At 51.3% G+C, this 21904-nt stretch overlaps 2 protein-coding genes across 6 annotated transcripts in view; both read left to right on the forward strand.

The window, feature by feature from the left end:
• Window positions 1–111: 111 nt before the first annotated feature.
• Window positions 112–6696, forward strand: CDHR4 (cadherin related family member 4). Its single transcript, XM_064667940.1, has 20 exons — window positions 112–570; window positions 1045–1065; window positions 1200–1396; window positions 1467–1629; window positions 1708–1793; window positions 1911–2006; window positions 2454–2557; window positions 2630–2766; window positions 2846–3011; window positions 3106–3256; window positions 3506–3608; window positions 3825–4040; window positions 4120–4259; window positions 4340–4487; window positions 4561–4763; window positions 4852–4991; window positions 5073–5108; window positions 6117–6183; window positions 6282–6312; window positions 6436–6696. The coding sequence occupies exons 1-20, from the start codon at window positions 513–515 to the stop codon at window positions 6489–6491; spliced, it is 2319 nt and encodes a 772-aa protein (XP_064524010.1). The 5' UTR covers window positions 112–512; the 3' UTR covers window positions 6492–6696.
• A 1277-nt stretch (window positions 6697–7973) lies between these two features.
• Window positions 7974–21904, forward strand: part of IP6K1 (inositol hexakisphosphate kinase 1) — a 37536-nt gene continuing 23605 nt past the window's right edge. For 2 of the 5 annotated variants that reach the window (XM_064667942.1, XM_064667946.1), the window contains exons 1-3: window positions 7974–8073; window positions 8437–8491; window positions 12780–12879. The gene's annotated coding sequence lies outside the window, so the exon portion shown is untranslated. Of the gene's footprint in view, window positions 8074–8436; window positions 8492–8847; window positions 8960–12779; window positions 12880–21904 lie in introns of those variants that run through there. The other 3 variants (XM_064667944.1, XM_064667945.1, XM_064667943.1) reach the window with 3 other exon arrangements.

Raw genomic sequence — 21904 nt, forward strand, 5'->3', positions numbered from 1 at the left:
ACCACCCGGGCACCGCCGCGCCAGGCGGGACCCGCGTCCCGGCCGGCAGCCCCGAGGGCACCGGGGCCGAGTAGCCCCGGTACGGGGTCCCTGCGGGACACCCGCCTATACCAGGCTGCCGGAGACGGGCTGGGCGCTGGAGGAGGGAAGGGAAGAGTGACCCCGGCCGCAGCGCCCGTTAATTGGCAGCTAATAGCGTTTAATAGGGATCCCGGAGAAAAGCGGCGCTGGTTTGCAAATGAAGGAGAACACGGCCAAAAATTACCTCCCAGCTAATTTTCCCGGTTCCCGAACGTGCCGCGTGGCGAGGCGGCGTGGGGTGGCAGCCAAACCCCACGGACCGTGGCTGCGAGGGGCGAGGGGCTGGGAGGGGGGGCACTGGGGCCGTGCCCTGTCCCTCCCCTGACTGGGTCGGCCACCACGGGTGGGGATGGCCAGCGTGACGCCAGCCCGGGGTGGTGCCCAGCACCCCTGGCAACCGGCTGCAGCTTGTCCCAAACATCCAGCGAACGATGGGCATGCACGAACACCTCACCTTCTTCCTCCTCCTCCTCAGCCTCTATGCCCCAGGTAAGAATATTAGGGTCACAGTGTCAGAGGCACCCTTTAGCAGAACCTGAGTGGGTGACTGAGAGGAGGGGGAAAAGGGACAGGCTCTGGGGCTGACCTCAGGAAGGGCAGAGGGGCTTGCAGCTCCCTGGCTGGGTTCAAACAGGGAGGGAGCGTTGCTGAAGCATCCTCAGGCATTGCCATGGTGTCCTCAGGGCACTGCCTGGGCATCCTCAGGGTATTGCCAGAGCATTACTCGGGCATCTTCTGGGCATCACTAAGGCATATCTAGGCACCACTGGGGCATCTTCAGAGCATCACAGAGGGCACATGGTGTGGTTCTTGGGGTGCCCCGTGTAGGACCAGGAGTTGGACTCAGTGGTTCTGATGTGTCCCTTCCAACGCAGCATATTCTATGATTTTATGATTCCGTGAGTTCTGGGGCCTCTCCAGGGCACACTGTGGCAGCCTGGGGTGACACTCTCCTTTTTGCAGGGATTTTCATCAAAGCAACAGGTAAGAACGAGGTGCCCTGGGACCCACTGTACCCAGTAGAGAGACCTGTGCCAGCATGGGCGCCCGGGTGCAGGAGCAGAGCTCCCTAAGCACGGCTGGGTGAGCTATTGGTGGTCCCTGGGGTCTCCTGCCAGCCCTGCCTGACTTGCCACGTGTGGTGACCCTGAGTGAGGACACAGTGCCAGGCACCCGCGTGGCTGAGGTGACCGTGTCCTGCAGCAACATGAGTGGCAGCCCCAATGTCACCCTGGAGAGCATGGAGCCCGACCACCCCTTCAACCCCATTGCCATCAGTGCCAACCCCACATCTGCCACCATGTTCCAGGCAGAGGTGCGGCTGGGGAACAGGGAGTGGGGCAGGAGCCCTGGGTGCCCTGCTGAGTGACATGTCCCCATGGCAGGTGACGCTGCGTGCTGGTGCGGAGCTCGATGCCCGCCGGGTGAATCAGTACACCCTGACCCTCCGGGCCGCTTGTCCCGGAGAGGACGAGGTGGAAGAGCGGCTCTTTGTCCAGGTGACATCAGGACAGGTGCTGCGCTGTGACACCCCCTTCACCAGTGCCGGTAGGAACCAGAGGCACGGGGGGGGGGGGCTGCAGGTGCCAGCTGGCACCAAGCTCCCACAGTCGTGCTCTGCCTCAGGGGGTGACGTGGTGCGGGTGCTGGCGGATGTGGCGCCCCGGACACCCCTGTATGCGGTGCTGCCACAGCCACTCGGTGGGCTGACGGTGAGTGACAGTTCCCCGAGGGCCTGCAGCCCCCACAAATGGGAGTAGCTTTGGAGACAGTGGAACCTCAGCTGTGGAGGAGGGGGACAGGGGTTTCCATCACCCTCCTCTCTGCAGTTCAGGCTCCGAAACCACGACACACCTCTCACGCTCACCCGCCGGGGCCTGGTGCTGGCGCCTGACAATGGTTTTGACCCCAGCAAGGACACCCAGGTTGGCACCCCCATCCCCAGGCTGTGTCAGCAGCCTGGGCTTAGCCCCTCCTGGCGCTGCCTGCAGCTCTCCACATCCTGCTCTTCTCATTGGGCTCTTGTCTCCCTGGACCTTGGAGTGCTCCAGCTCTGTCCCCATCCCCTTCTGCATCTTGAGTCCTGTCTCAGTTCTCATCCCTGTCCCTATTCCTGTCCCCATTTCAGTCTCCAACTCAACTTATCTCCATCTCCACCTATCTTCCCACCTCTGGTCCTGCTTCAAGCCCTATTCTTGTCGCTGTCCCCCTCCTCTTCCCTGTCTCTTGTCCCCATCCCATCCCATCCCTATTCTTGTCTCTGTGCCCATTACTGTCCTCATTCATCCCTGTCTCAATCCCCACCCTGTCCACTTCCCCATTCCTGGTGCCGCTCAGGGCTGTCCCACAGCTGCTCTGACACTACCCTGCAGATGTTCAAGTTGGAGATTGAGGTGATGGACCGCCACGGGCACAACTGCAGTGGGGCTGTGACGGTGGAGGTGCTGCCATCGTGCCGTCCCCGTGTCACCTTTCCGTGAGTGGGGTCGGGCCGGGCGGGGGGTGCTGGTGGCACCAGGACATGCCACACTGCCCACTTTGCCTGCAGCGAGCCACACCGGTCTGTGACGGTGACAGAGGGCATTGGCCCCTGGAAGGTGGTCACACAGGTCCATGCCAGTGGTGAGAATGTCCGCTATGCCATCCTTGCTCCCGTGGCACCCACGCTCTTCACCATTGATGAGGGTGAGCAGGGGGGTGGGGGCCCCAGGGACATCCTGCCCCTGTCCCTGTGCACAGTGCAAGGCCGTGCCTCCTCCCACAGTGACAGGTGAGATCCGCAGCACCCGCAGGCTGGAGGTGGCCCGTGCCCACCTCCTCATCCAGGCTTACAATGCTCTGCACCCCACTGACCACGACACTGCCATGGTCAACGTCACCGTGCAGGGGACAGACCGCTGGGCACCAAGATGTGTTCCAGCCATCTTCGTGTACGGTTTGGGGAGAGAGTGGGGGTACATGGGATGCTCTGCTGCACCTAGGACACGGGGGACAGGAGCTGAGCTGCTGGCTGCCCCACTGCAGGTCCCAGGTGCCCGAGACAGTGTCCCCTGGCAGCACCCTGGTGACACTGAGGTGCACCGACTCTACTGGCACTGATGAGTGTCTGCATTATGCCCTCGAGGGGTCCCCCGCTTCCCGCTCCCATTTCTGCATGGAGGGGCCACGGCTGAAGGTGAGCAGGCAGCGCCCAGGTAGATGGCAAGCCCAGACCCCAGGGAGCCTGGTGGGACAGGGGGGACCCTGTGACATGTGCTGTCATGCCAGGTCCTGGGTCAGGGCTCCTCAGGGCTCCCTGCTCCCTGAGGCCTGCCTATTCTTCCTGCTTGCTCCCTCCTGTTCCCCTGGCATCACAGTTTGTGGGACACCCTGGCTTTGCAGAGCATCTTGGCTCTGCCTGACCCTCCCCATCCTGGCTTGGCAGGTCAACACCACCCTGGACTATGACTCAGAGGCTGTGGCCACTATGGGCTTTCAGTTCACAGCCACCATTGTGGTGACAGCAGGAGAGCAGCCCCCACAGAGCAGTGAGTGCCCGCGTCCCTGGGGTGTGCCCAGGGGTCGCAGTGGGGGAGGAGGGAAAAGCCCTTTCCTGATCCAAAAAACAGCAGATCACAAAGGAAACGTTCCTTCCCTGCTGCCCCAGAGGTGCCCACCCCAGGGCTGGTGCCACTGTCCATGTTGCCCAGCTCAGTGTGGGCTGTGGAGTGGCCAGCGTGGCTGAGCTGCCGTGTGCCACACAGCCCGTGTGCCTGTGCTTGTGACGGTGACACCCGTGAATGAATTCAGACCGGCATGCCCCAACAGTGCCACCTTCACCGTGCCAGAAACAGCAGCTTTTGGCAGTGTTGTGGGGCGTGTGGCTGGCACTGACCGCGACTACCCACCGGACAGCCTTGAGTACAGCCTGGAGGGGGAATCCGGCCCGGCACAGCCCTTCTCCATCGACAGCCGCACTGGTGAGCACCTGGCCCCCCCCCAGCACCCACCACATCCCGTGGCACCCACTGGTGCCCCGCAGCTCACACCACCCCACAGGTGAGATCCGCGTGGTGGGACCCCTGGACTCCCAGCAGCAGAAGAGCTACAGGCTGGTGGTGCGGCTGACAGACACCCGCAACGACCTGGACCCGGCGAAGCGGCTCAGCCGCCTGTGCGATGTGTCCGTGCACCTGCAGGTGCGAGTGCGGCCCCTTGGGTGAACTGCAGGGGTTGCGAGCACTGTGGGTGCCACACCACCACTCCCTGCTCCTGGCAGGCCGTGCCAGACCAGGTGCCAGTGTGCACCCCCGAGGTGCAGGAGCTGCGGATCACGGCTGGGTCTCCAGGCAGCCGGCAGCCTGTCACCCGCCTGGCGTGCCATGGCAGCCCCAACGGTGACACACTGACATACACCATTGTTGGAGGTGAGGAGCAGCCAAACCACGGCACAAACCAACCCTCACCACGGCACGGCACTGAGCAGATCCTCTCATCCAGGCAACGAGGACGGGTGCTTTCGGCTGGAGGGGAACACCGTCGTCTACCTCCCCAATGACCAAGTCGAGCCCCACACCTTTGTACTACTGGTGGAGGTTTGGGGTGGCTCTGGTGCCCGCCGCCGCAGCACCGTGGTGGCACTGGTGGTGCACGTCACCCCCTGGAGCACTCCAGTGCCACCCAGCACCACCACCCAGCACACGGTGAGCAGAGCCCACTGGCCAGGCAGTGCCCCAGGGTCCACTGAACCCCCCAGCCCTCCCATACCCACTCACTCCACCTCCTCTGCAGACGCTGCAGAAGGAGCCGCTGGTTGTCACGCGGACGGAGGTGGTGTGGCACCCACCAGCCTGGTTTGTGGCCGTGCTGACCATCTCTGGCACTCTGCTGCTGGCCACCCTGGGCTGCACGGCCCGGAGCCTGCTGTGCAGGTGAGCCCCAGCACAGCACAGCACAGCACGGCACAGGGAGCAAGACCAGGGGCTCATGTCTGCCCTCTGCTCCTCCCACAGGAGCCGGGGCCCTGGCAAACCGTTCCTGGGCAAGAGGTGAGTACTGCGCGGCCAGGGCAGTTATATTGGTAGTCACAGTGTCTTTGCAGGTAGCCAGGGAGACGCGGCACATGAGGGGTGTTTAACACACCCCACATTTGGCTGTGGTCTCTCAGTTGCTCTGCTCAGAGTGAGGGTTCAGCCCTGATGGGAGCCATAGGAGCAAATATAGTGATTTGGTCAGTGATGTTGGTAGCCAGGCTGGGGCACAAACTCTGCAGTGGACAGCGTGGGATGGCACAGTGCTGGTGCTGCTGCCCACTGCAGGGCTGGGTCCCAGCACCAGGGCTGAGGTCAGTGAAGCTCACTAGGGGAGCCCCCATTTGGCAGGGGTAAGCCCCACTTGGCAGGGAAAGCTCCAGGGAGGAGGTGAGCAGGCTGCACACTCCTCCTGAGGATCAATGAGGGTGACAGGCAGCAGAGGACAGAGACAAAGGAGACACTAGAGCTGGACCAGCCTGCAGAGTGTGTCTGCACAGCAAGGAGGAGACATGCATGAGCACAGGCAGGATAACAGCCACCTCCAGTGGCATAACCACCCTGAGGGGATGCATGGCTGGATCCACATTCATTGGTGAGATTGGGGACCCAGTGGTTGGTGGCACTGGGGCTGTAGTGACCATGAAAGGGAGAAGACTCGGGCTCAGCCCCTATGGGTGGCACTGGTACCGGGGGGGCTCTGAGGCTGCAGATCCCCCAGCACAGTGTCCTCTGAGCTCAAACATGTGGAGAAACAAGCAGATGAGGTGGCAGACCAGATCAGCACCTTCAGGCACTGCTGAAAGGTGCTTGGGGGAGCACAGCCCTTCCACAATCCCCTTCTGTGCCCGGGGACACATGGACTGGGTAAGGGGACGATCAGGTAGGTGGACAATGGGCTCGACAGGGTGCAGCTGGCAGGGCAAAGCCTGTCTGGCAACCTGCTCCTGACAGCATCCCTCGGGGTCAAGGCCGGGGGCCCACCACTGACAGTGTGCCCTCCTCTTGCCTTCTTCCCTCTTTCAGCTCCTGGGATGTGGTGGAGAAGAGCAGGGGCAAGGAGGAACAGGGACACCCACATGCCAACAACCAGGTAAGTGTGTGCCATGGCAGTGAGGGTGGGTGCCCTGCCCAGGAGGCAGGAGGAGCCCTGGGACCCTCAGCACCCTCTCCTGTCTCTCCTCCACACAGGGGCAGTTTGATGGCCGTGCTCAGGACCCACGTGAGTGCCCTGTCCCATGGCCCCACAGCCTTGGGCTGTGTCCCCCAGGGCAGAGGGGTCTGGAGACAAGAGAGATGGGCACCAGACCCCCGGGGCAGTGGCTGAATGCTGCCTCCATCTCAGGCACCGGCAGGGACTATCTCTTCAACAGCGTGACTGGGGCACGGCGCTGGATCTGAGGGGCTTGTCTGGATGAGAGGCTCCCTGCAACCCACAGCTCCATGGGGGCTGTGCCAGGCACAGCACTGGGCGCTGGCAGACACCTGGTGGGGCCCTCAAGGAGGAGACCCATCCTTTGTGGCTGAACCGACTCTCCATGGGGTGCAGCCAGACCCTGAGCCACCTCAGACAGTGCAGACCTAATAAATGATGTCAGAGATTGCAGGCACTACTGTGATTGCCGTAGGGAGTGCTGTGGCCAGGCAGTCCCACTGGTGGCTGTCCTGCTGTGGGGGTCATTACTGCCATCTCCAGTCAGGGATATGGGTGGCATGACTCAGGACAAGGATAGCAGTCACGGCAGTGGAGTTGGCACTGTGAAAGATGTGCTGAGGTCTTTGGCAGGGTCTCCTCTGGTCACAGCAGCATCTCTGTAGCCTGTGGATGTGACCCAGCCGGGGCAGTCTCCCGCAGAGAGGTGATCTGGGGCAAGAAGACTCAGTCACGGGTAATTGTGAGAAACTTTTGCCTAGTGTCCCCCTCAAGCTCTTCTTTGCTCCAGGGCTCAGGGGCGCAAGCGGGTTGGACGAGCAGCCGGTCGGTGGAGGGGACGGGTTGATAATTAGAAGGAAAAGTGAATTAGCGTGGGCGCAGGTGAGAGGGACGCTGCAGGAGCTGGGAGCGGCGGGAAGCTTTGAAGGCGCCAGTCAGCGGGAGAGGTGTGAACCTGGCTATTTGAATTTCAAAGGAGGGCGCTACGGGACACCTCCCTGGCAGCTCCCGGGGAAATTAAGCGCTGGCGGGATAAGAGGGGAGACTAATTTGGGAAGTAGGTGGCTAAATGGAGGGAGGGGGGGCAGAGGCCAGCCGTGAAATTTCACAGTGAGAAGGGTCACCTGTGTGACTCCGCCGGGGGTCCCCCTCGCCCTGAGACCAAGGGGACCGATAACCGCTGGGGAATTAAATCCTTTATTGTACCGGAGAGGTGCGTGCTCTGCTGGCGAGACCCGGTTCGGAGTGGCAGCCGGGGGGGGCTCAAGGTGGGGAGCTCAGAGCGGGGGTCTCTGGCGGAGGGGTTCGGGGCTCAGAGCGGGGAGCTCGGAGCCACAGCGCCCGGGGACTCGGGGTCTCACCCGGGGGTCTCACCCGGGGGTCTCGGAGCCGCGGGGCGCGCCCAGCTCGGCCCCGCCCCCCCGTGCTCGCGGGTCGCGCCCATTGGCCGAGCGCCCCCCCCTCCCCGCGGCCAGCCAATGAGGCGGCGCGGCCCGCGGCGGGGCGGGGCGCTGGCGGGCGTCACGTGTGCCTAACGTGCGCTGCCGTCCGGGCTCGGAACAGGGCGGGGCCGCCCTGCGCTTGAGCGACGGCAAACTCGACCTATCAGCGATGTCGCTAAGCTCCCGCGGGGCGGGGCTCGGGCTCGGATTGGTGCGAGGAGTGGCAGGGCGGGCCTTGGACGGCGCGGTTGCTATGACGGCCAGCGCCGGGCCCCGCCCTCCCGAGCGCCGCCATCTTGTTGTTGATTCGAGCGGCGGGGAGCGGCGGCGCTGGGGCTCCGCGTCCCGCTGTCCCGGAGTCCCGGCCGGGCGGGCAGCGCCGGCCCCGGTGAGCCGCGGCGGGCGGGTACAGGGCAGGCTGAGAGGCGGGGTGGGGGGGGTGAGCCGGGCGCGCTGCCGTGAGGGGAGGGAGCGAAAACCGGGCGCGGCCCCGTGAGGGGAGAAGGGAGAGGGGAAGGGGGAAACACAGCTCCATGAGGAGCCGGGGTGAGGAGGGCACCGGGACGGGCCCGGGGGTGCAGGGGATGCACGAGCGGCCCCCTGAGGTGGGTGCGGGGGGAGCCCGTGTGTCTGGGGTGAGATCCAGCAGTGGCCGAGTGAGGCACGGCCGGGGCGGGGGGCCGGGGCAGGGCAGTGCCCGGCGGGCACAGCGAGCCTTCCCTCCTTTTGTGCCCTTTCTTCCCTTCCGCAGGAGCTGCGCGCAGGAAGGAGCTCGGGGACCGCGGCGGTAACATGAAACCAACATGGTGAGGAGGCCGGTGGGGCCGGGGGCCCGTCCGCGCTGCCCCCCGGCACGGGAGGGTGGGGGGCCCGGGATCGCTGGGTGCCACCCTGGGTACACCCGGAGCGCAGGTCTGTTCGTGGGTCTGCAGAGCCGGACCGTAACCAGCCTTCCCTGGGGTTTCCAAGTAGGGGTTGGTAGGTGGGACTGACTCCTGTTCATTTTCGAGCTGCTCAGAATTTGAACTGGTCCCAGTCTCCATCCCCCTCCATTTTAAAGCTCGGAATCAGCCTCCGTTTTTCCTCCCAGTGATGTGTTTTGGTATGTGCTGCCTTTCTCGTTTCAGCCCGTCTTGCTGTGTCTCTGCTCCATCTGCTTTTCCTCCCTTCAGGTTCACCTGGCTTAACTTGGTGTTCAGAGCTTCCAAAGCCGGATTCCACGATTGGCCTTTGCTAATGAAGCGCTGAATGGTGCTGGAACAGTGTGGGCTTGGGTCTCTGTTCGTTCTTAATGAAATATTTCTGTGATCAGTAGATCTGTGTAAACTTAGTTGGTAGCTTATCTCACAAAATAATGTGTTGTAATGCCTTGTGAAGGTCTCATTGTAGTGAACTGTCACCTGCAGCTGATATAGGGACATGTGTGTATGGTGAGATTTTCTTGGATATTTTTCTTGTTATATGTCACTGAACTAAGACTTTGATTTCATTTTTACAGAAATCCTATCAAGAGCTTCAAAGTGTTTTAGAATTAGGTATATCAATTATTAGGTGTCGCTGTACCCCTAAATAGGCCTATTAGGGACATCCTAAACTGTGTAACAGTTTCTTGTTGCAGAGATTGAGAAGTATTTTTCTGTGGCTGGGTTAGTTTAGCACTGATCAAAGGTAAGTGCTTTGTTTTGGAGCTGGAAGGAAAGTGGTAGGTTGTGAAAAGATGAAAATGTGAGCTCTATAAAGCAAGATAACATTGGGTTATTCTTTCAAGTGCATCAGACTTGCTTTGTCAATGTTTCAAATCATCCTGATGCAGATTTTTCTTTCTCTTTCTTAGAGGGTGTTTCTTACCCTCCCCAGCTTTTTCAGCACCGCCATTTCCGGGTGCATGGATGAACAGCCTATGCCACCCTGGTTAGAGCCCGTTAGGTGGATCTGAAGTGTCCTTTTCATGGCATTGCCTTTGTTTCCTGTCTGATAAAGACTTTGGGGAGAGCAGGAGAAGTGGTCCTTGGCTCCTTGAGGGGGACGTTGATGTATACAGGGTCATTACCAGAGGAATCTCTGCTGACCACAGGGGTGGAAAGAGTAGGATATGCTGGTAGGACCCTCTTCTGGACTCTGGTTATTCATTAGGCACCTTGTGGCAGTTTTGTTTGTTTCTTGCACACGATTATGTGTTGAGATGAGAAGGGGGGACAGTTTTTGTGATCTGCTTCCAGTCACCAGTTTCACGTTCAGTATGTGGCTTCACAGGCACTTCAGCTCATGTAAGCATAGACTGCAGCCCACAGGAGGTTCTTGACTTGCTGCTGGGTGCTTGTAAAGGTGGGAATCTGAGTTCCCTCCTTAAAAGTTGATCAAGCTGGAGACAAACTGGCAGTTTTTTTCTCCAAAGCTTGGTGTGGGTGCTTGAATGATTTTGCTCGTGCAAGGGAAATGGTGGGAACGTGGGGCTGGTGCTGAAATGGAGTTTTGTCCTTGTCCAGAGAAACCAACACTATGAGTGTGTAACAGTGCAGCAGTGTATTTTTCTGTATGTATTTTTTTTTACATATAGCTTCAAAGTGCATATTTACATATATTTAAAAATTTATGAAACAGTAGCGCCCATGCTTATTTCCTACTTTTGTGAATAGTGTCATTGTATGCCTCATCATCAGGTTGACAGTACTGGGCATGTCCTTCCTATAAAAATATTGTAGAAAACAAAATTAGATGTGCTTTGGGATCCCCTCTCATGACAGATTGTGCAAGTCAACTGACTTGGAAGTTATTCTGTCTTGCATTGCGCGTGGTGAGAAGTCAAGGTTATAGTAACAAGCACTCAGAGGTCAAAAAGTGCCCAGGCTGGAGTAGTACTTGTGCCCTCAGCCTTCTAAACAAGCATTATGATTTCTTCTTAATCATGCAGTTCTGTGCTCTCCTCATCCCACCCGAGCCGCCTGGTTTGTTTCTTTCCTTCTCTCCTGCACATATGGAGCTCATTCATTTGGGTAAAATTATCACACTCTGAAATGTGACCTTGTTGAGCTTGACTGGTGAGAGATGAGGAGCCCAGTACAAGCTTGGAGCTATTTGTTGACCATCTGCTTACAGGACACAGTGTCTTTGGTTCAGTGGATCACCAGATAATTGTAAAAAGGTTTCCTGATTTCTCAGTGTCTGAAGGTTGTTGTGAATCTGGTGAGTTCTGGCCGGTACGATAGGTACGGAGCGGCACTGACTGTGCTTTTCCATTGGGATAAGAAATGCAGGTGCTAAGTTTGAAGTTGGATATCTACAGCCCATGTTCCAGAGGAGGCAGAGTTCTTCCATCTGTGATTGAAATACACATACTGAAGCCATGGAAAATCTGACAGAGGCCTTGCTTACTGCAGTTCACTTCACTTACTGTCAGTGAATTCCCCCAGTCTGCCCATTGGGAATTGGCTTGTAATGTGTTGGAGATGTGAGCACTGAGTGTTGATGCTGGGATTTATAGTCTCAGAACTCGGTATTGACAGAAGGCTGCAGCCTGATTTGTTTACTCTTGCATTTGACAGTGTCACACTGTCAGTCTTGGTGCTGGACAGGGTTTAGATTTGGACCTGACTTGCAGACTTTGTGTGTGGCGGCCCAGTCAAGCCGTGGCTCTGTGCTTGCTTGCTTATATGTGACTTGCCTAGGAACAACTGCTTTTATTTCTGACTTGCCAGTCTTTGGGAAGGAGTGTGTCAAAAACAAGCCTAGTAAGTACAAAGGGTCCCTAGCGAGCTCTGAAGTGGGTGAACTGGAGAAAAGGAGCGAAAGAAAAGAAAATGCGGCAGAAACCTCTGCAAGAATCATGTCAAGTATTTGTATGACGTGCTGTAAAGTGAAGGAACCCTTCAGCTATATGGAAGAGCAGCTAGCAGTCTCCCTCTTTCCTATTCCTGATGTGACAGGAATGCAGAGCAGGATGCTGGCCAGTGTTTAATATCAGGTTTGTTGCTGCTGTCGTAGGGGTGGTGGGGGAGGAAGAGGAAGTGTTTGTGCGTGGCTGCTTGGTTTCTGTTTTGCAGGCATTGCCTGTGCGCAGTGTTGTGCCATTCTGATGTGGCAGCAGCTGTTATTTTTGGCTTTCCCAGTGTGCTGTTCGGGTGGATGTACTTCCTAATAGATGCAGTTCTCTTAATCGGTGTGTTGGGTGCTTGTGCTTCCTATGTATTAGTGCAGATGGTACTGAGGTGCAAGTAATTTGCCATGATTTATTTCTGTAGGCTCATCTGTGTGCATTTTGAGTGGCATTAACCGTGTATAAAAGACAAGCCTCTTTAAGCTTTTATTTTGCATAACCCCATCAGTATGTGGTCAGTGTCATTCACAATGTTTGATCCCCTTCTCTGGGAGTAAAGGAGTAAGCTTTGCTGTTAGAGAGTACCTCCATCTGTATAATGCTGTCCACGGTAGTTATAATGGGTGCAGTTGTTTCTGTTAAAAAACAACACAGGCATAGCTGCCATAATTGTATTACTAGAAGATCTGTGTCAACCAAATCTGATAAAAGCAGTGAAAGAGGTTATGAGATGAATGTGCCTGCCCTGGTAGGATGTCACTACACGTGTTTGAGAGCTCTGATAGATAAGCTGTCTCTGATTTAGCTTTTGTAGTTAGAAAGGTTATCTCCTTCACCAGCTGTCCTGCTGCTTTGCCAGACACTACCTCCCTTGTACTGGGGCCTAAGCAGGGCCCGTTCAGCTGCCCTGGTTTAATATACTGTGCTTCAGCCTTTCTTCCTTAATACCATCCGTGCCTTGTGAACCAGGCCCGGTGAGGAACAGTTGTGCATCCGGCTCTGCTCCACCCGTGGTTGGTGATCTTCAGCTGAGGGTGGCTGAGGCAGCTGGGGACAGTGTGTCCCCTCAGCCCCTCAGTGACACATTTGGTAGAGAACATCTGTCAGAGCCCAGAGCAGTGAGTGAGAGCATTTGCATCCTGAAAGGAACTCGCTGTGAATTCTGGTCCCAGACTTGAGGGAAAACATGCTCTCGAAAGTTCTGAACTGATGAGCAAGTAAAGATCTCTATAAAAGCTAATTTAGCACTTGCTAACTCATTTCCATACAACATCTTGCAGGCTGACTTGCTTCTGGGGTCCTGCTCCCTCTTGATTGTGAGAGATTGGGTCCATATTCCAGTGACTGCTCAGCCGAAAGAGCTTGGGTGACATCTCTAAGGTAACGTTTTTCTGTTTTGCTCAGAATACATATGCAGCCACCTTAAATGTCATGCAAAGAGAAATAAGCTGCTTGCCTTTTACCTCTTCCTTTGTAATTTTACCCTTTGAGTAAGGATATGTAAATATGGTTTGTGGGAGTTATGGTCTTACCATTAAGGATACTGCAGGAACGCCCAGGTAAGTGTGTTAGCACAGAGTGAAAAGCTCAGTCCTAAACATTCACCAAATCAGTGTCAGTTCTTTGTAATAAGAATTAAACTTCCAAGATTTCGAAGCTCACTCATACTCTAGTAATTCTGGCCATTTAGGTGGCTCATTTGCACTTGAATCACTGTACTATGATTTAAGAACTCTAATCATTGTCTGGTTTTTATTTTTCCTTTCTATTGTAAGGTTGGTTTGCTGAAAGTTGATAAGGCTGACTTGATGGTCTTCCAGGCTCAAAGAGGTTACTTTGTGCTGTCCTAAACTTGGAAGAAAGTCTAGCATATCTGTTTTCTCCCAGTTCTTTGTCAACAGAGATAAGACTCTATAGTAGTAGCTATGGTTTAAGCATGACTGAGGCAGACTCAAATGACATCGTTTTATTGAGGCATGGCATGTTTAAATAGTAGCTGTGTCACACAGATGGTCTTTGTTGGTTTAAAGTGCAACAGGTAATGATCAAAGATGCTGAGCTCCACAGCTACCTTCCTGGGGTAGGGAGAGGAGACATGGTGCCCTCTCTTCAGGGGATGCTCCTGTGTCTTTGTCACAGCTGGCTTAAATACTGATCTAAAGGTAGGCTACTTACTGTATAGCTCATATATTCTGCTCTGACATTTCTTTTTTTTCTTCGTATTCTGACCTGCATTTTCCCCATTTTTTAAACTTCCAGAGTGGGTTAATGCAAAATATCACGTGATCTTTAATTTCAATTAACATTGTTTACTGTTGGTATCCAAGTATTGTCAAGCATTTCCGAAAGCGAGTTTAGAAATCTTAGAAAGGGCACAAGAAGATAGGGCTGGCTGTTTGTTCTGTGTCCTTTGACAGTACTGTCTAAGCAGCTTAAGCACGTGTGGGGAGGCAGTCATGATCTCATTACAGCTAACTATAGGCGATAAGCAGCTTTGAGCACCAAAATCAGTGCACCAGTGAGTGCAGATGTCAGTGAGTTATTTAAAGCAAGAAGGATTTGGGAGAGAAGCCTGGGGGCTACATAGTCCCATGTCTTACTCAGTGGCTCAATCAAACCAGAGAGTAACTTCCATGAAATTGCTGGAGCTATTGCAGAAGATGAGGTGTGGTGCTCTCGCGTTGTTTTGAGTGCTATTGTGGGTTGTGAATAAAACTGGTGAAGGCTTGGAGCTTTGGAAGGAGCTCACACCAGTTGCTGCCTGGTGGAAGGTATATTTCACTTTTCCAAACTCTGGTCTGTGTGCCGTGTGGCAGATCTGAGGAAGATCTGCCTGTTGGATTCATGAGCATTGACTCTCATGCAACAAACGTATGGAATAAAAAGAACTTCAGTCTTTTGAGTCTGTCTCAAAAGAATTGTTAAAGCACTCTGAAGCTCAGTTTGTGTGGAAACACTACATGTGCAGGTTTTTTAGATAGTTTCTTAAACACCCCCATGCTTCCCATCATAAAACCTGCATTATGTTAATCTTTAAGATGTGGGTTTTACTTAGATTTAACGTGACACTATACAAAATTATTATAGATCCCCTTACTTTTGCAAATATCGGAATGGTTTGCTTTATTTTCCATTTGAACCAAATATTGTGTGTTTTCTTATGCTGTACAAGTGGCATTGGACATAAATCTTCTTTATGTAATCGAGGTCTTAATACTTCACAGTTCTTACCACAAGTGTTGACCTGAATACACTTATTACAATTTGATGGTAAGCTAAGTCTGAACCAATAAGCATTATCAGACGTGCTTCATGCATCTTTAATTTTTATAGAACTGAGGAAAAACCTCTGTTTTAGTCAGTCTGAAGAAGTATCACTGTTGTGCACCATGCAGAAGTATGAATAGTTTTCAGTTTTCTTCAGGGGCTCTGCACAGTGGTATTTTTTTCCCTGTAATAACAGCACCTGGGGGGTTCTGTTTTCCCCTTAATTATTCTTAACTTTAGTTGAATAAGATCAGATATTTCTGTTCCTGTGGTCTGTTCATTCATCATGTATCATTTTTAGCGTTGACACTTCCAGTGTATTTCAGCAGCTGAGGATACAGGGAACCTATTGACAGTTTGGTTCGCCTGATAACAAAAAACAGTCCTCTTAAAATTCTGCTTTGTAAGTGCAGCTCGACTCAAATATTCTTTGTTAAAATAGTTAAGGGTATCATATCATTCACCAGCCAAATGTAAACCAAGCTCTTTATTCACTCCAGTTAAAATATCTTCCTAAAACCTGGCATTTAAGGATTACAAGTTAGATCGTGAAGTGTTTCCAGGACTTGTGGTTTTGGAGTTCATCCTATTGTGACATGACAACCAGAAGAAATTTCAAAACCTTTTAAGAATTCTGATAAAGGTCAGTGTCCCTGGGTAGTGAGCTTGGCAGCTTGTCTTTTGCATGAGTGCAGAGCACTTTTCTGTTTCAGGTTTCCTGTCATTTGCTGTTTTCTTATGATTATGGGAGAAGAGAACTGTCTGTTATTTCCTACCCATACTGCTTGTTATTTTGTTTCTTTCAGCCTGAGAGGATACGCTTCTGGCACCTGTTATCACACTGTATTAATCTGGAGGAGAAAATTAAAGGGAAATTTGTTTTCCCTAGCTATAGATGGCCCATGACATATTGTGGCTGTGAGAATACATGTGATTTAGCAGACTGTTTTGTAGAAAAAAAACCCAAAAACCAACCTGCAACGTGGCCTTCCAGCATCTTTAGAAGAATTGAAAGTGTGAAAACCCAAGGTAGCTTTTATACACTTGATAGAGACCTGTGATTAAAAACAAACTTGCCATAGTCTGTGTGACTTTCAGAATGAGTGTGTGCTGTGCCTTTTTAGCATATGGGGCAGAAAATGTTTACTTATATATGTGTGGCTTCTACACTGAATAGTTAGATGTGAATCCATTTGCCAATAGATCAGGTTAACAAATTATTGCCTTTTGGCTTTGGCTTTACAGCTCTGTTACATAACCAGTGGCCTCAGTTGTTGTAAGTGGCACTCAAGAAAGCCTGTTGGAAAGAGCTTTGAGATCTACTTCAGCAGCTTAACAATTAGATAAGATATTGGGAATTTGTGACCTGCAGAGTGTTTACATGGACTTGTTTGCAGCTGCCTCAGTGAACAGGAAGTTAAATATAGGCTTTGTTTGTCTGATCCTTCACTTCATTGGAAAAGGAGGAGTTTCTTGCTTCAAACCCACGGAACAGAGCTGGCTGTGGTAGAGCATTTCAAGGTGCCTGCTGCCCAGTGTCAGCATATAGGGAGAGAAATAATGATTTGATGTATTAAGGGCTGCTTTGGAAGGTCCTTGAGAAATAAGTAGGATAAACTGTGTTCATGGACCGCTTCTTTGGCATCTATGAGCTCCCTTCTCCTTGGGTTTTTCTTTAGCAAAGCCAAAGTCACCTTGAATCCTTTGAAGTGTGAGGTTTGCTAGAAGGCGGCACCAAAGGATGGTTGTGCTGGCTCCTGGTTAGGTAAAATGATCTTGCAGACGTTTTTAAATGCTAGCTTTGGGATTTTGTCCTTCAAAACGTTGTAGCATCTTACCAAGCTTGAAGCTGTGACTAGCTGGGCCAATTCATGTGTCTCCTGAGAAGATAGCCTCGGGTTCAGATTGCCTTTCATTTCCACACGAGGGCCTGGGCCTCTTGTTAATTCTTTGTTCTTTACCTTCCAGAGTATCCTGCAAGCCACAAAACAAGCCCACAGTATTTTAACAGCTTTAAGATTTCCAGTATGAGTGATTGAGGGCCTTGCAGCTTAAGCTGATCCGCAGGAGAGTAACAGGATAACAAAAGGCCCAGATCAAAATCCCTTCCATGACCCTGAGTTGTGTGTCATGTGTGTTTTGCGATATTGGATTTTTTAATGTCACCAGGAATTTGAGAGTGTTCTTGTATGAAATTCTCTTCAGAGTTTCATCTAGTTTCAGATGAAATTACTACCTTAGCTTCTAGTCCCATCAGATACAGCTTCTAGTCCCATCTGCTTAATTCTTGCTTATTACTAGTTTTAATTTCTTCTTACCTATTTCTTAACTTGTTCTTACTTATTACTAGTCTTAGTACACTTTGTCTGAAATATATTAATGACAACTTTTGCTATTTTCTACTCAAAACTTGAAGACCAAAATGTTGCCCTTTATTCCTGCATTTTTTTTATGGCATTGTTTACTTTCTTGCAGCACCTGCACTGCATTTTTTTTCTCCCTTAACATAGAGGTCAGATTTTTCTGTTTCCTTCTTTGTGTTTTTGGTTTTTTTTTTTAGTGGGTTGACAATACAAGAGAATGTACTGTATACAAGAAAGTATGAAACAAAGGTACGTCCTCATGGAAAAAAAATCACAAGTGTCAAGTTGAGAAGTTATAGCTCATGTTTTCTTGCCTGTGACCCTTAAGGGTCATGTACTTAGGAAAATTAAACTGATATCAGGGAGGAGGCATGGATTTGCAATGCGATTATGTGGCTTTAACTCCCTGTGGACGTGCTCATAAGGTCGTTCCTGCTACAAGTGCTTGGGACAGCTGCATTAACCAGCATGTACATCCTTACCTAGTGCAGCTCTGCCAGTGGAATCCCTTAATGTAGATACAGTTACAGTGATAAAATGACACTTTTAAATTAAAACTTGTTTTGCTGGGAGCATTGAGAAGGTAGACAGTGATGAGTGTTTTATTTGTCATTGTGACTAGCACGTTTTCCAAAGAAAGAAGGAGTAGATGGAAAAGCAGAGGCCCAAAATATGTCTTTTTCAGCTGAATTAATTTTTCCCTCAGCAGTGTAAAGCTTAGAAGGGGTTGCAGGGGGAGAAGAGGGCATCTGCTATCAGTTGGTCATAAAAGATTTTACCTGTTCCTACAAACCTTGCTATATTTATCCCAGAATCGATGTCCACTCGGTGTAGCAGGGCATCTGCTGTTCCCTTCTCTCATACAATAAATTAAGCAGTGCCCTGAGCAGTGGTATAGTCTGGAGTATTCTACAACTGACTGTCTTGCATTTCTCTGACCTTTTTCAGATGCTTAAGAAAGCCCCAGTTTTATTGAGTATCAGTGTCTCAGAACTATGTTAGCAGAAGAAAGCACTAGATAATAACTGCTCCTTGTGCTTTTGGCACAAAAACTTGTTTACCAGGGTGCAGTGAGTTTGTTTGGATAATCTTGCTTCTGTGCTCTTAAGTCTTTCTGTGGGACTGATAGGCTCCCAGATTGTCTTTTTCTGTTTCTGCAGAAAAGTTGCTCAAGGGTTTGGATCTTCAGCCAAACAGCACCACATTCACTTGAAAGAAGTGCCCTACTTGGAGTCTGTATTAAAACACAGTTCAGTTGTTCATGGACCAGGACACAAATTCTTAAAATCTCAAGAGCTTAATTTTCAGGTAGGACCAAGTGGAAATGAAATACAAAGGGGTCATGGAAAGTGAAATGGTCACCAAACTGCAGGCTTTCAAAACAGTATAGAGGATAGTCAAATAAACTGTGCCTTTCTGAAAAGCTGTTTTGCTGGTGGCTAAAGTACACCAGGACTGCATGGTTTCACCAAGATCATCGAAACATTCAGTGGAAGCACCAAAGCCAGTGGCCTATTCCTGGTTCTGTTTTACATTTGGATAACCTCAGGTAGAATGTGACTGTCTAAAGAATTTGTTAATAAAATCAACTGAGCACTTCGCTGACCCGTTAGGCTTCAGTGGAGAGACGAAAGAATTGCTGCACTTCTCCTGGCTTTAAGTGTTTTACCAGTGCTCAGACAGAAGCTGTGCTCTCCGATAAAACCACATGGTGCCATTTGGGGCCTGCCAAATGTAAGTGCTTTCAGCTTCCCTGTGTAGAAAAGGACAAGTGTAACTGAGGCAAAATGTTTGTTCAGCTTTCTCTTCACAGTAAGACAGGGAGAGAGAAAGTTTTGATGCACGTGTCCCTCCATTCACTCTCGAGCGCTGTCGTGGCTGCTGAAGTACTCTGGTATATCTCTGCCTTCATATGTGAGGTTAAAGTCCTCTTGGGTACTGAAATTCCAGCTCTCCTGAGGCCATCAAGCTGTTAGTGCCTTGCCTTCCATGGAGGGGTAGGTGGAGCTTATGCCAGGCAATCCTTTTGTTCAGAGCTGCTATTTGTGTATCACCTGCTGTCCTCAGGTCTGGGTGCTGCTCTGATGTGGTCTGGTTGTGGCAAGAGGCAGAGGTAGAACCCACACGGTGGCTGAGCAGATGTTTGTTTCTGGCCACAAGCAAGAGGATGGGTGTGGTACCAGTGTTTGCTTGTTTGGGTCTTAAGGTTGTTCTCTAACAGCACCAGTTGCACTGAATGGGCATTGCCACCGATTTCTTGAAGGCAGAGATCCTGTAGTCCTCAGTTAAGAGAGCCAATTGCTTGGAATCCCCTTGTCTGGCACTGTTCATTTCCATATAATTAATTCTCAGCTCAGAAAAAGGGCCAATGTATAAATCTTAGGAGGAGATGGATCAGAGTGGTGTCACAGCCCACAGTGTATCACAGGAATTCTAAAGCTGTTTTACAGTGAGCTTGAAGTGAACTGAATCAAGCACTGGTTTTCAGAGGCCATAAGGGTGAGATTAGCTTGATTGTGATGGATCCTTGTAGCAACTTTGTGTTTGGCTTTGATGCATAGCTCTTAGACTTGATAGGTTTAAATCTAGATGTCCTAATTCCTAGGAAACAAAACATTTGTGCTGCTTCCTGAGTACTGGAGCCAGTTTCTGCTCCTTACCAGCTGACTTTGCTCTCCCTTCCCTTTGCACGGAACATGTCGTTGCTCACAATGTGCTCTTTGGATAGAGTGTCTGGATCTGCTGCAGGGTCAATCTCTTCAAAATGAGGAACGTTTTTCTTCACAGATCCTAAATGGCTGCTTAACAGTAGCTGTGCTCCATTCTTTTGCCAATTCCCTTCTCCTTGTCACAGCTGGGAGTGGGATATGGGGTCTTGGCTTAGCTTTCCTGCTCTGTAGCCCTCTTGCAAAGCAGAGACAAAGGAAAAGTGTTTGAATGTCTGCTATCTGCCTAAGTTTCCTGAGTAGCTGAGTATTGCAGGACTGCACTCTGGAGGTGAAGAGGAAACTGCAACTTTTTTTTTTTTTTAAGCACATTTTTCATTTTAGCACTAGGAAACAGAAAACTGCACAGATAAACAGCAGTGGTAGGAAGAGGCAAGTGGGAGAACTTTTCTTCTCTGTCCCTAATGAGGCCTGTTTGTCTTTTGCATTTAAAATATCAACGTGGATACGTGGGGTGGCACATCACTGCAAAGGGATTTTTGCTTAAGTCAGATCTCAGTCAGCAGCTCAGTTGAATGTGGTTTCCGTAACCTGTGGGGAATGTTTATGAGCAGTTAATGCCTATCGTGCGAGTTTTGCTGCGGTTGCTCTATTTTCTTTTTTTTTATTATTTTTTTATTTTGGGGAAGGAAGCATTGGAGCTGTTGGGGTAAAGGACGGGGAGCCTGCATTGCGCATCTGCATCGTGACCTGAGAAGTGAATCAGCTTAGTCATAACACTTGAGCTGTAGTGAGTTGTCCGGCCATTTTCTGGCAGGCAGGAATTTCTGTCAGCAGCTTCAGTGTACGAGTGAAGAAAATCCAGTTTGAGACTGTCTCTGCTGTTGAAGGAGATACACTTAATAATATCCATGTCTTTGCTGAGGGGACTCGTGCTTGAGGCAAAAGCTTTTTCTTGTTCTCCTTTTGTTGCTTGCCCAAGTAAACAGTTTTATCGTTGAAAATAGATATTGAAGTTTTCAAATCCACGTTGTTCCCAGAAGGGGGCAGGGGAGACTTGCGAGTTCTGGAGTTTGATAAAGTGTACTTTTGTTTGGTTGTGTGGCACTTCCGTGCTGGCTTCCAGACACAGCAGGCGCTGCCGCCGCTCTGGCACTGGGAGTGTGGCACGATGAGATGCCTGCTCAGTGCCAGGAGCCTGCAGCAGTGACCCAGCCTGCAAGCCTTCCGTGTCTTGGCTCTCCTTTCTCTTGGGGAGCATTAGAACAGCTTTAAGTTCTCTCCTCCAGCTCCCCCTCGTCTGATACACTGAGGTGATACATATGTAAAAACCGTCAGTGTGGAGTCCTCATAAAACGTCTCCATTTCTATGCCTAGAGCAATCTGGCCAGTTGGCATCTAGCTGGGTGAAAATCCCAGTTCCTTATTCTGTCATCTTAGATTCTTCTTCTTAATTAAAGCTCAAGCGTCTCCATGAAACTTTTCTTAGGGATTTTCAGGAGGGCCTAGGTTTGCTCTTTACAGACCTAACTTCCATTTGCTAAATACACTCAACCTGGCCAACAGTGAGAAGGGGGGCTGTTTTGCCACATGTTTTAGAAATGGGGTCATCCGACTCCAGCAGGTTGATTTTTTACATCTCTGCAAAGAGACCTGTGGTTTCTTTGACATCCTGGAATACAGACAGAACAAACTCAGCCATGTTGGTCTGCATTTCTCTCTTTGAATTGGGGAACAGCTACTTTCTCTCAGGAAGCTCTTATTGTAACATCTCTGATAATTATGACATAACTTCTACCTCTACATCAGCAGTAAAAGGCTAAACAAAGACTGCTGAATGAGGGGGCTGAATGAGTGATGTGAAGACTTGCTTGGTGCTTTTTATGCCTAACTCTTCAGCAGGAAGGTCTCCCAGCTCCTGTGCTAGGAGACAGGGTTCGGAGAGGAACCAGCAGTCAGAAGCAAATGGCAACAGAGTGGGTGATTACTTGAGAGAATTTGAGCCATGTGAGCCCATGGGACCTGATGGTGCTGAGTCTTGGCCACCTTGGAAAAGTCACAGGGATGCCGGGGCATGTCTGATCACTTGTCTTCAAAATAGGCCCAAAG

Source organism: Pseudopipra pipra, chromosome 11 (assembly GCF_036250125.1).
Source record: "Pseudopipra pipra isolate bDixPip1 chromosome 11, bDixPip1.hap1, whole genome shotgun sequence".
NCBI lineage: Eukaryota > Metazoa > Chordata > Aves > Passeriformes > Pipridae > Pseudopipra > Pseudopipra pipra.

Coding starts and splice junctions, on each gene's coding strand:
- CDHR4 (XM_064667940.1), top strand. CDS start 513: ATGGGCATGCACGAACACCTCACCTTCTTCCTCCTCCTCCTCAGCCTC. Junction 1,066..1,199: donor GATTTTCATCAAAGCAACAG/GTAAGAACGAGG, acceptor GTCTCCTGCCAG/CCCTGCCTGACTTGCCACGT. Junction 6,313..6,435: donor TGGCCGTGCTCAGGACCCAC/GTGAGTGCCCTG, acceptor CCTCCATCTCAG/GCACCGGCAGGGACTATCTC.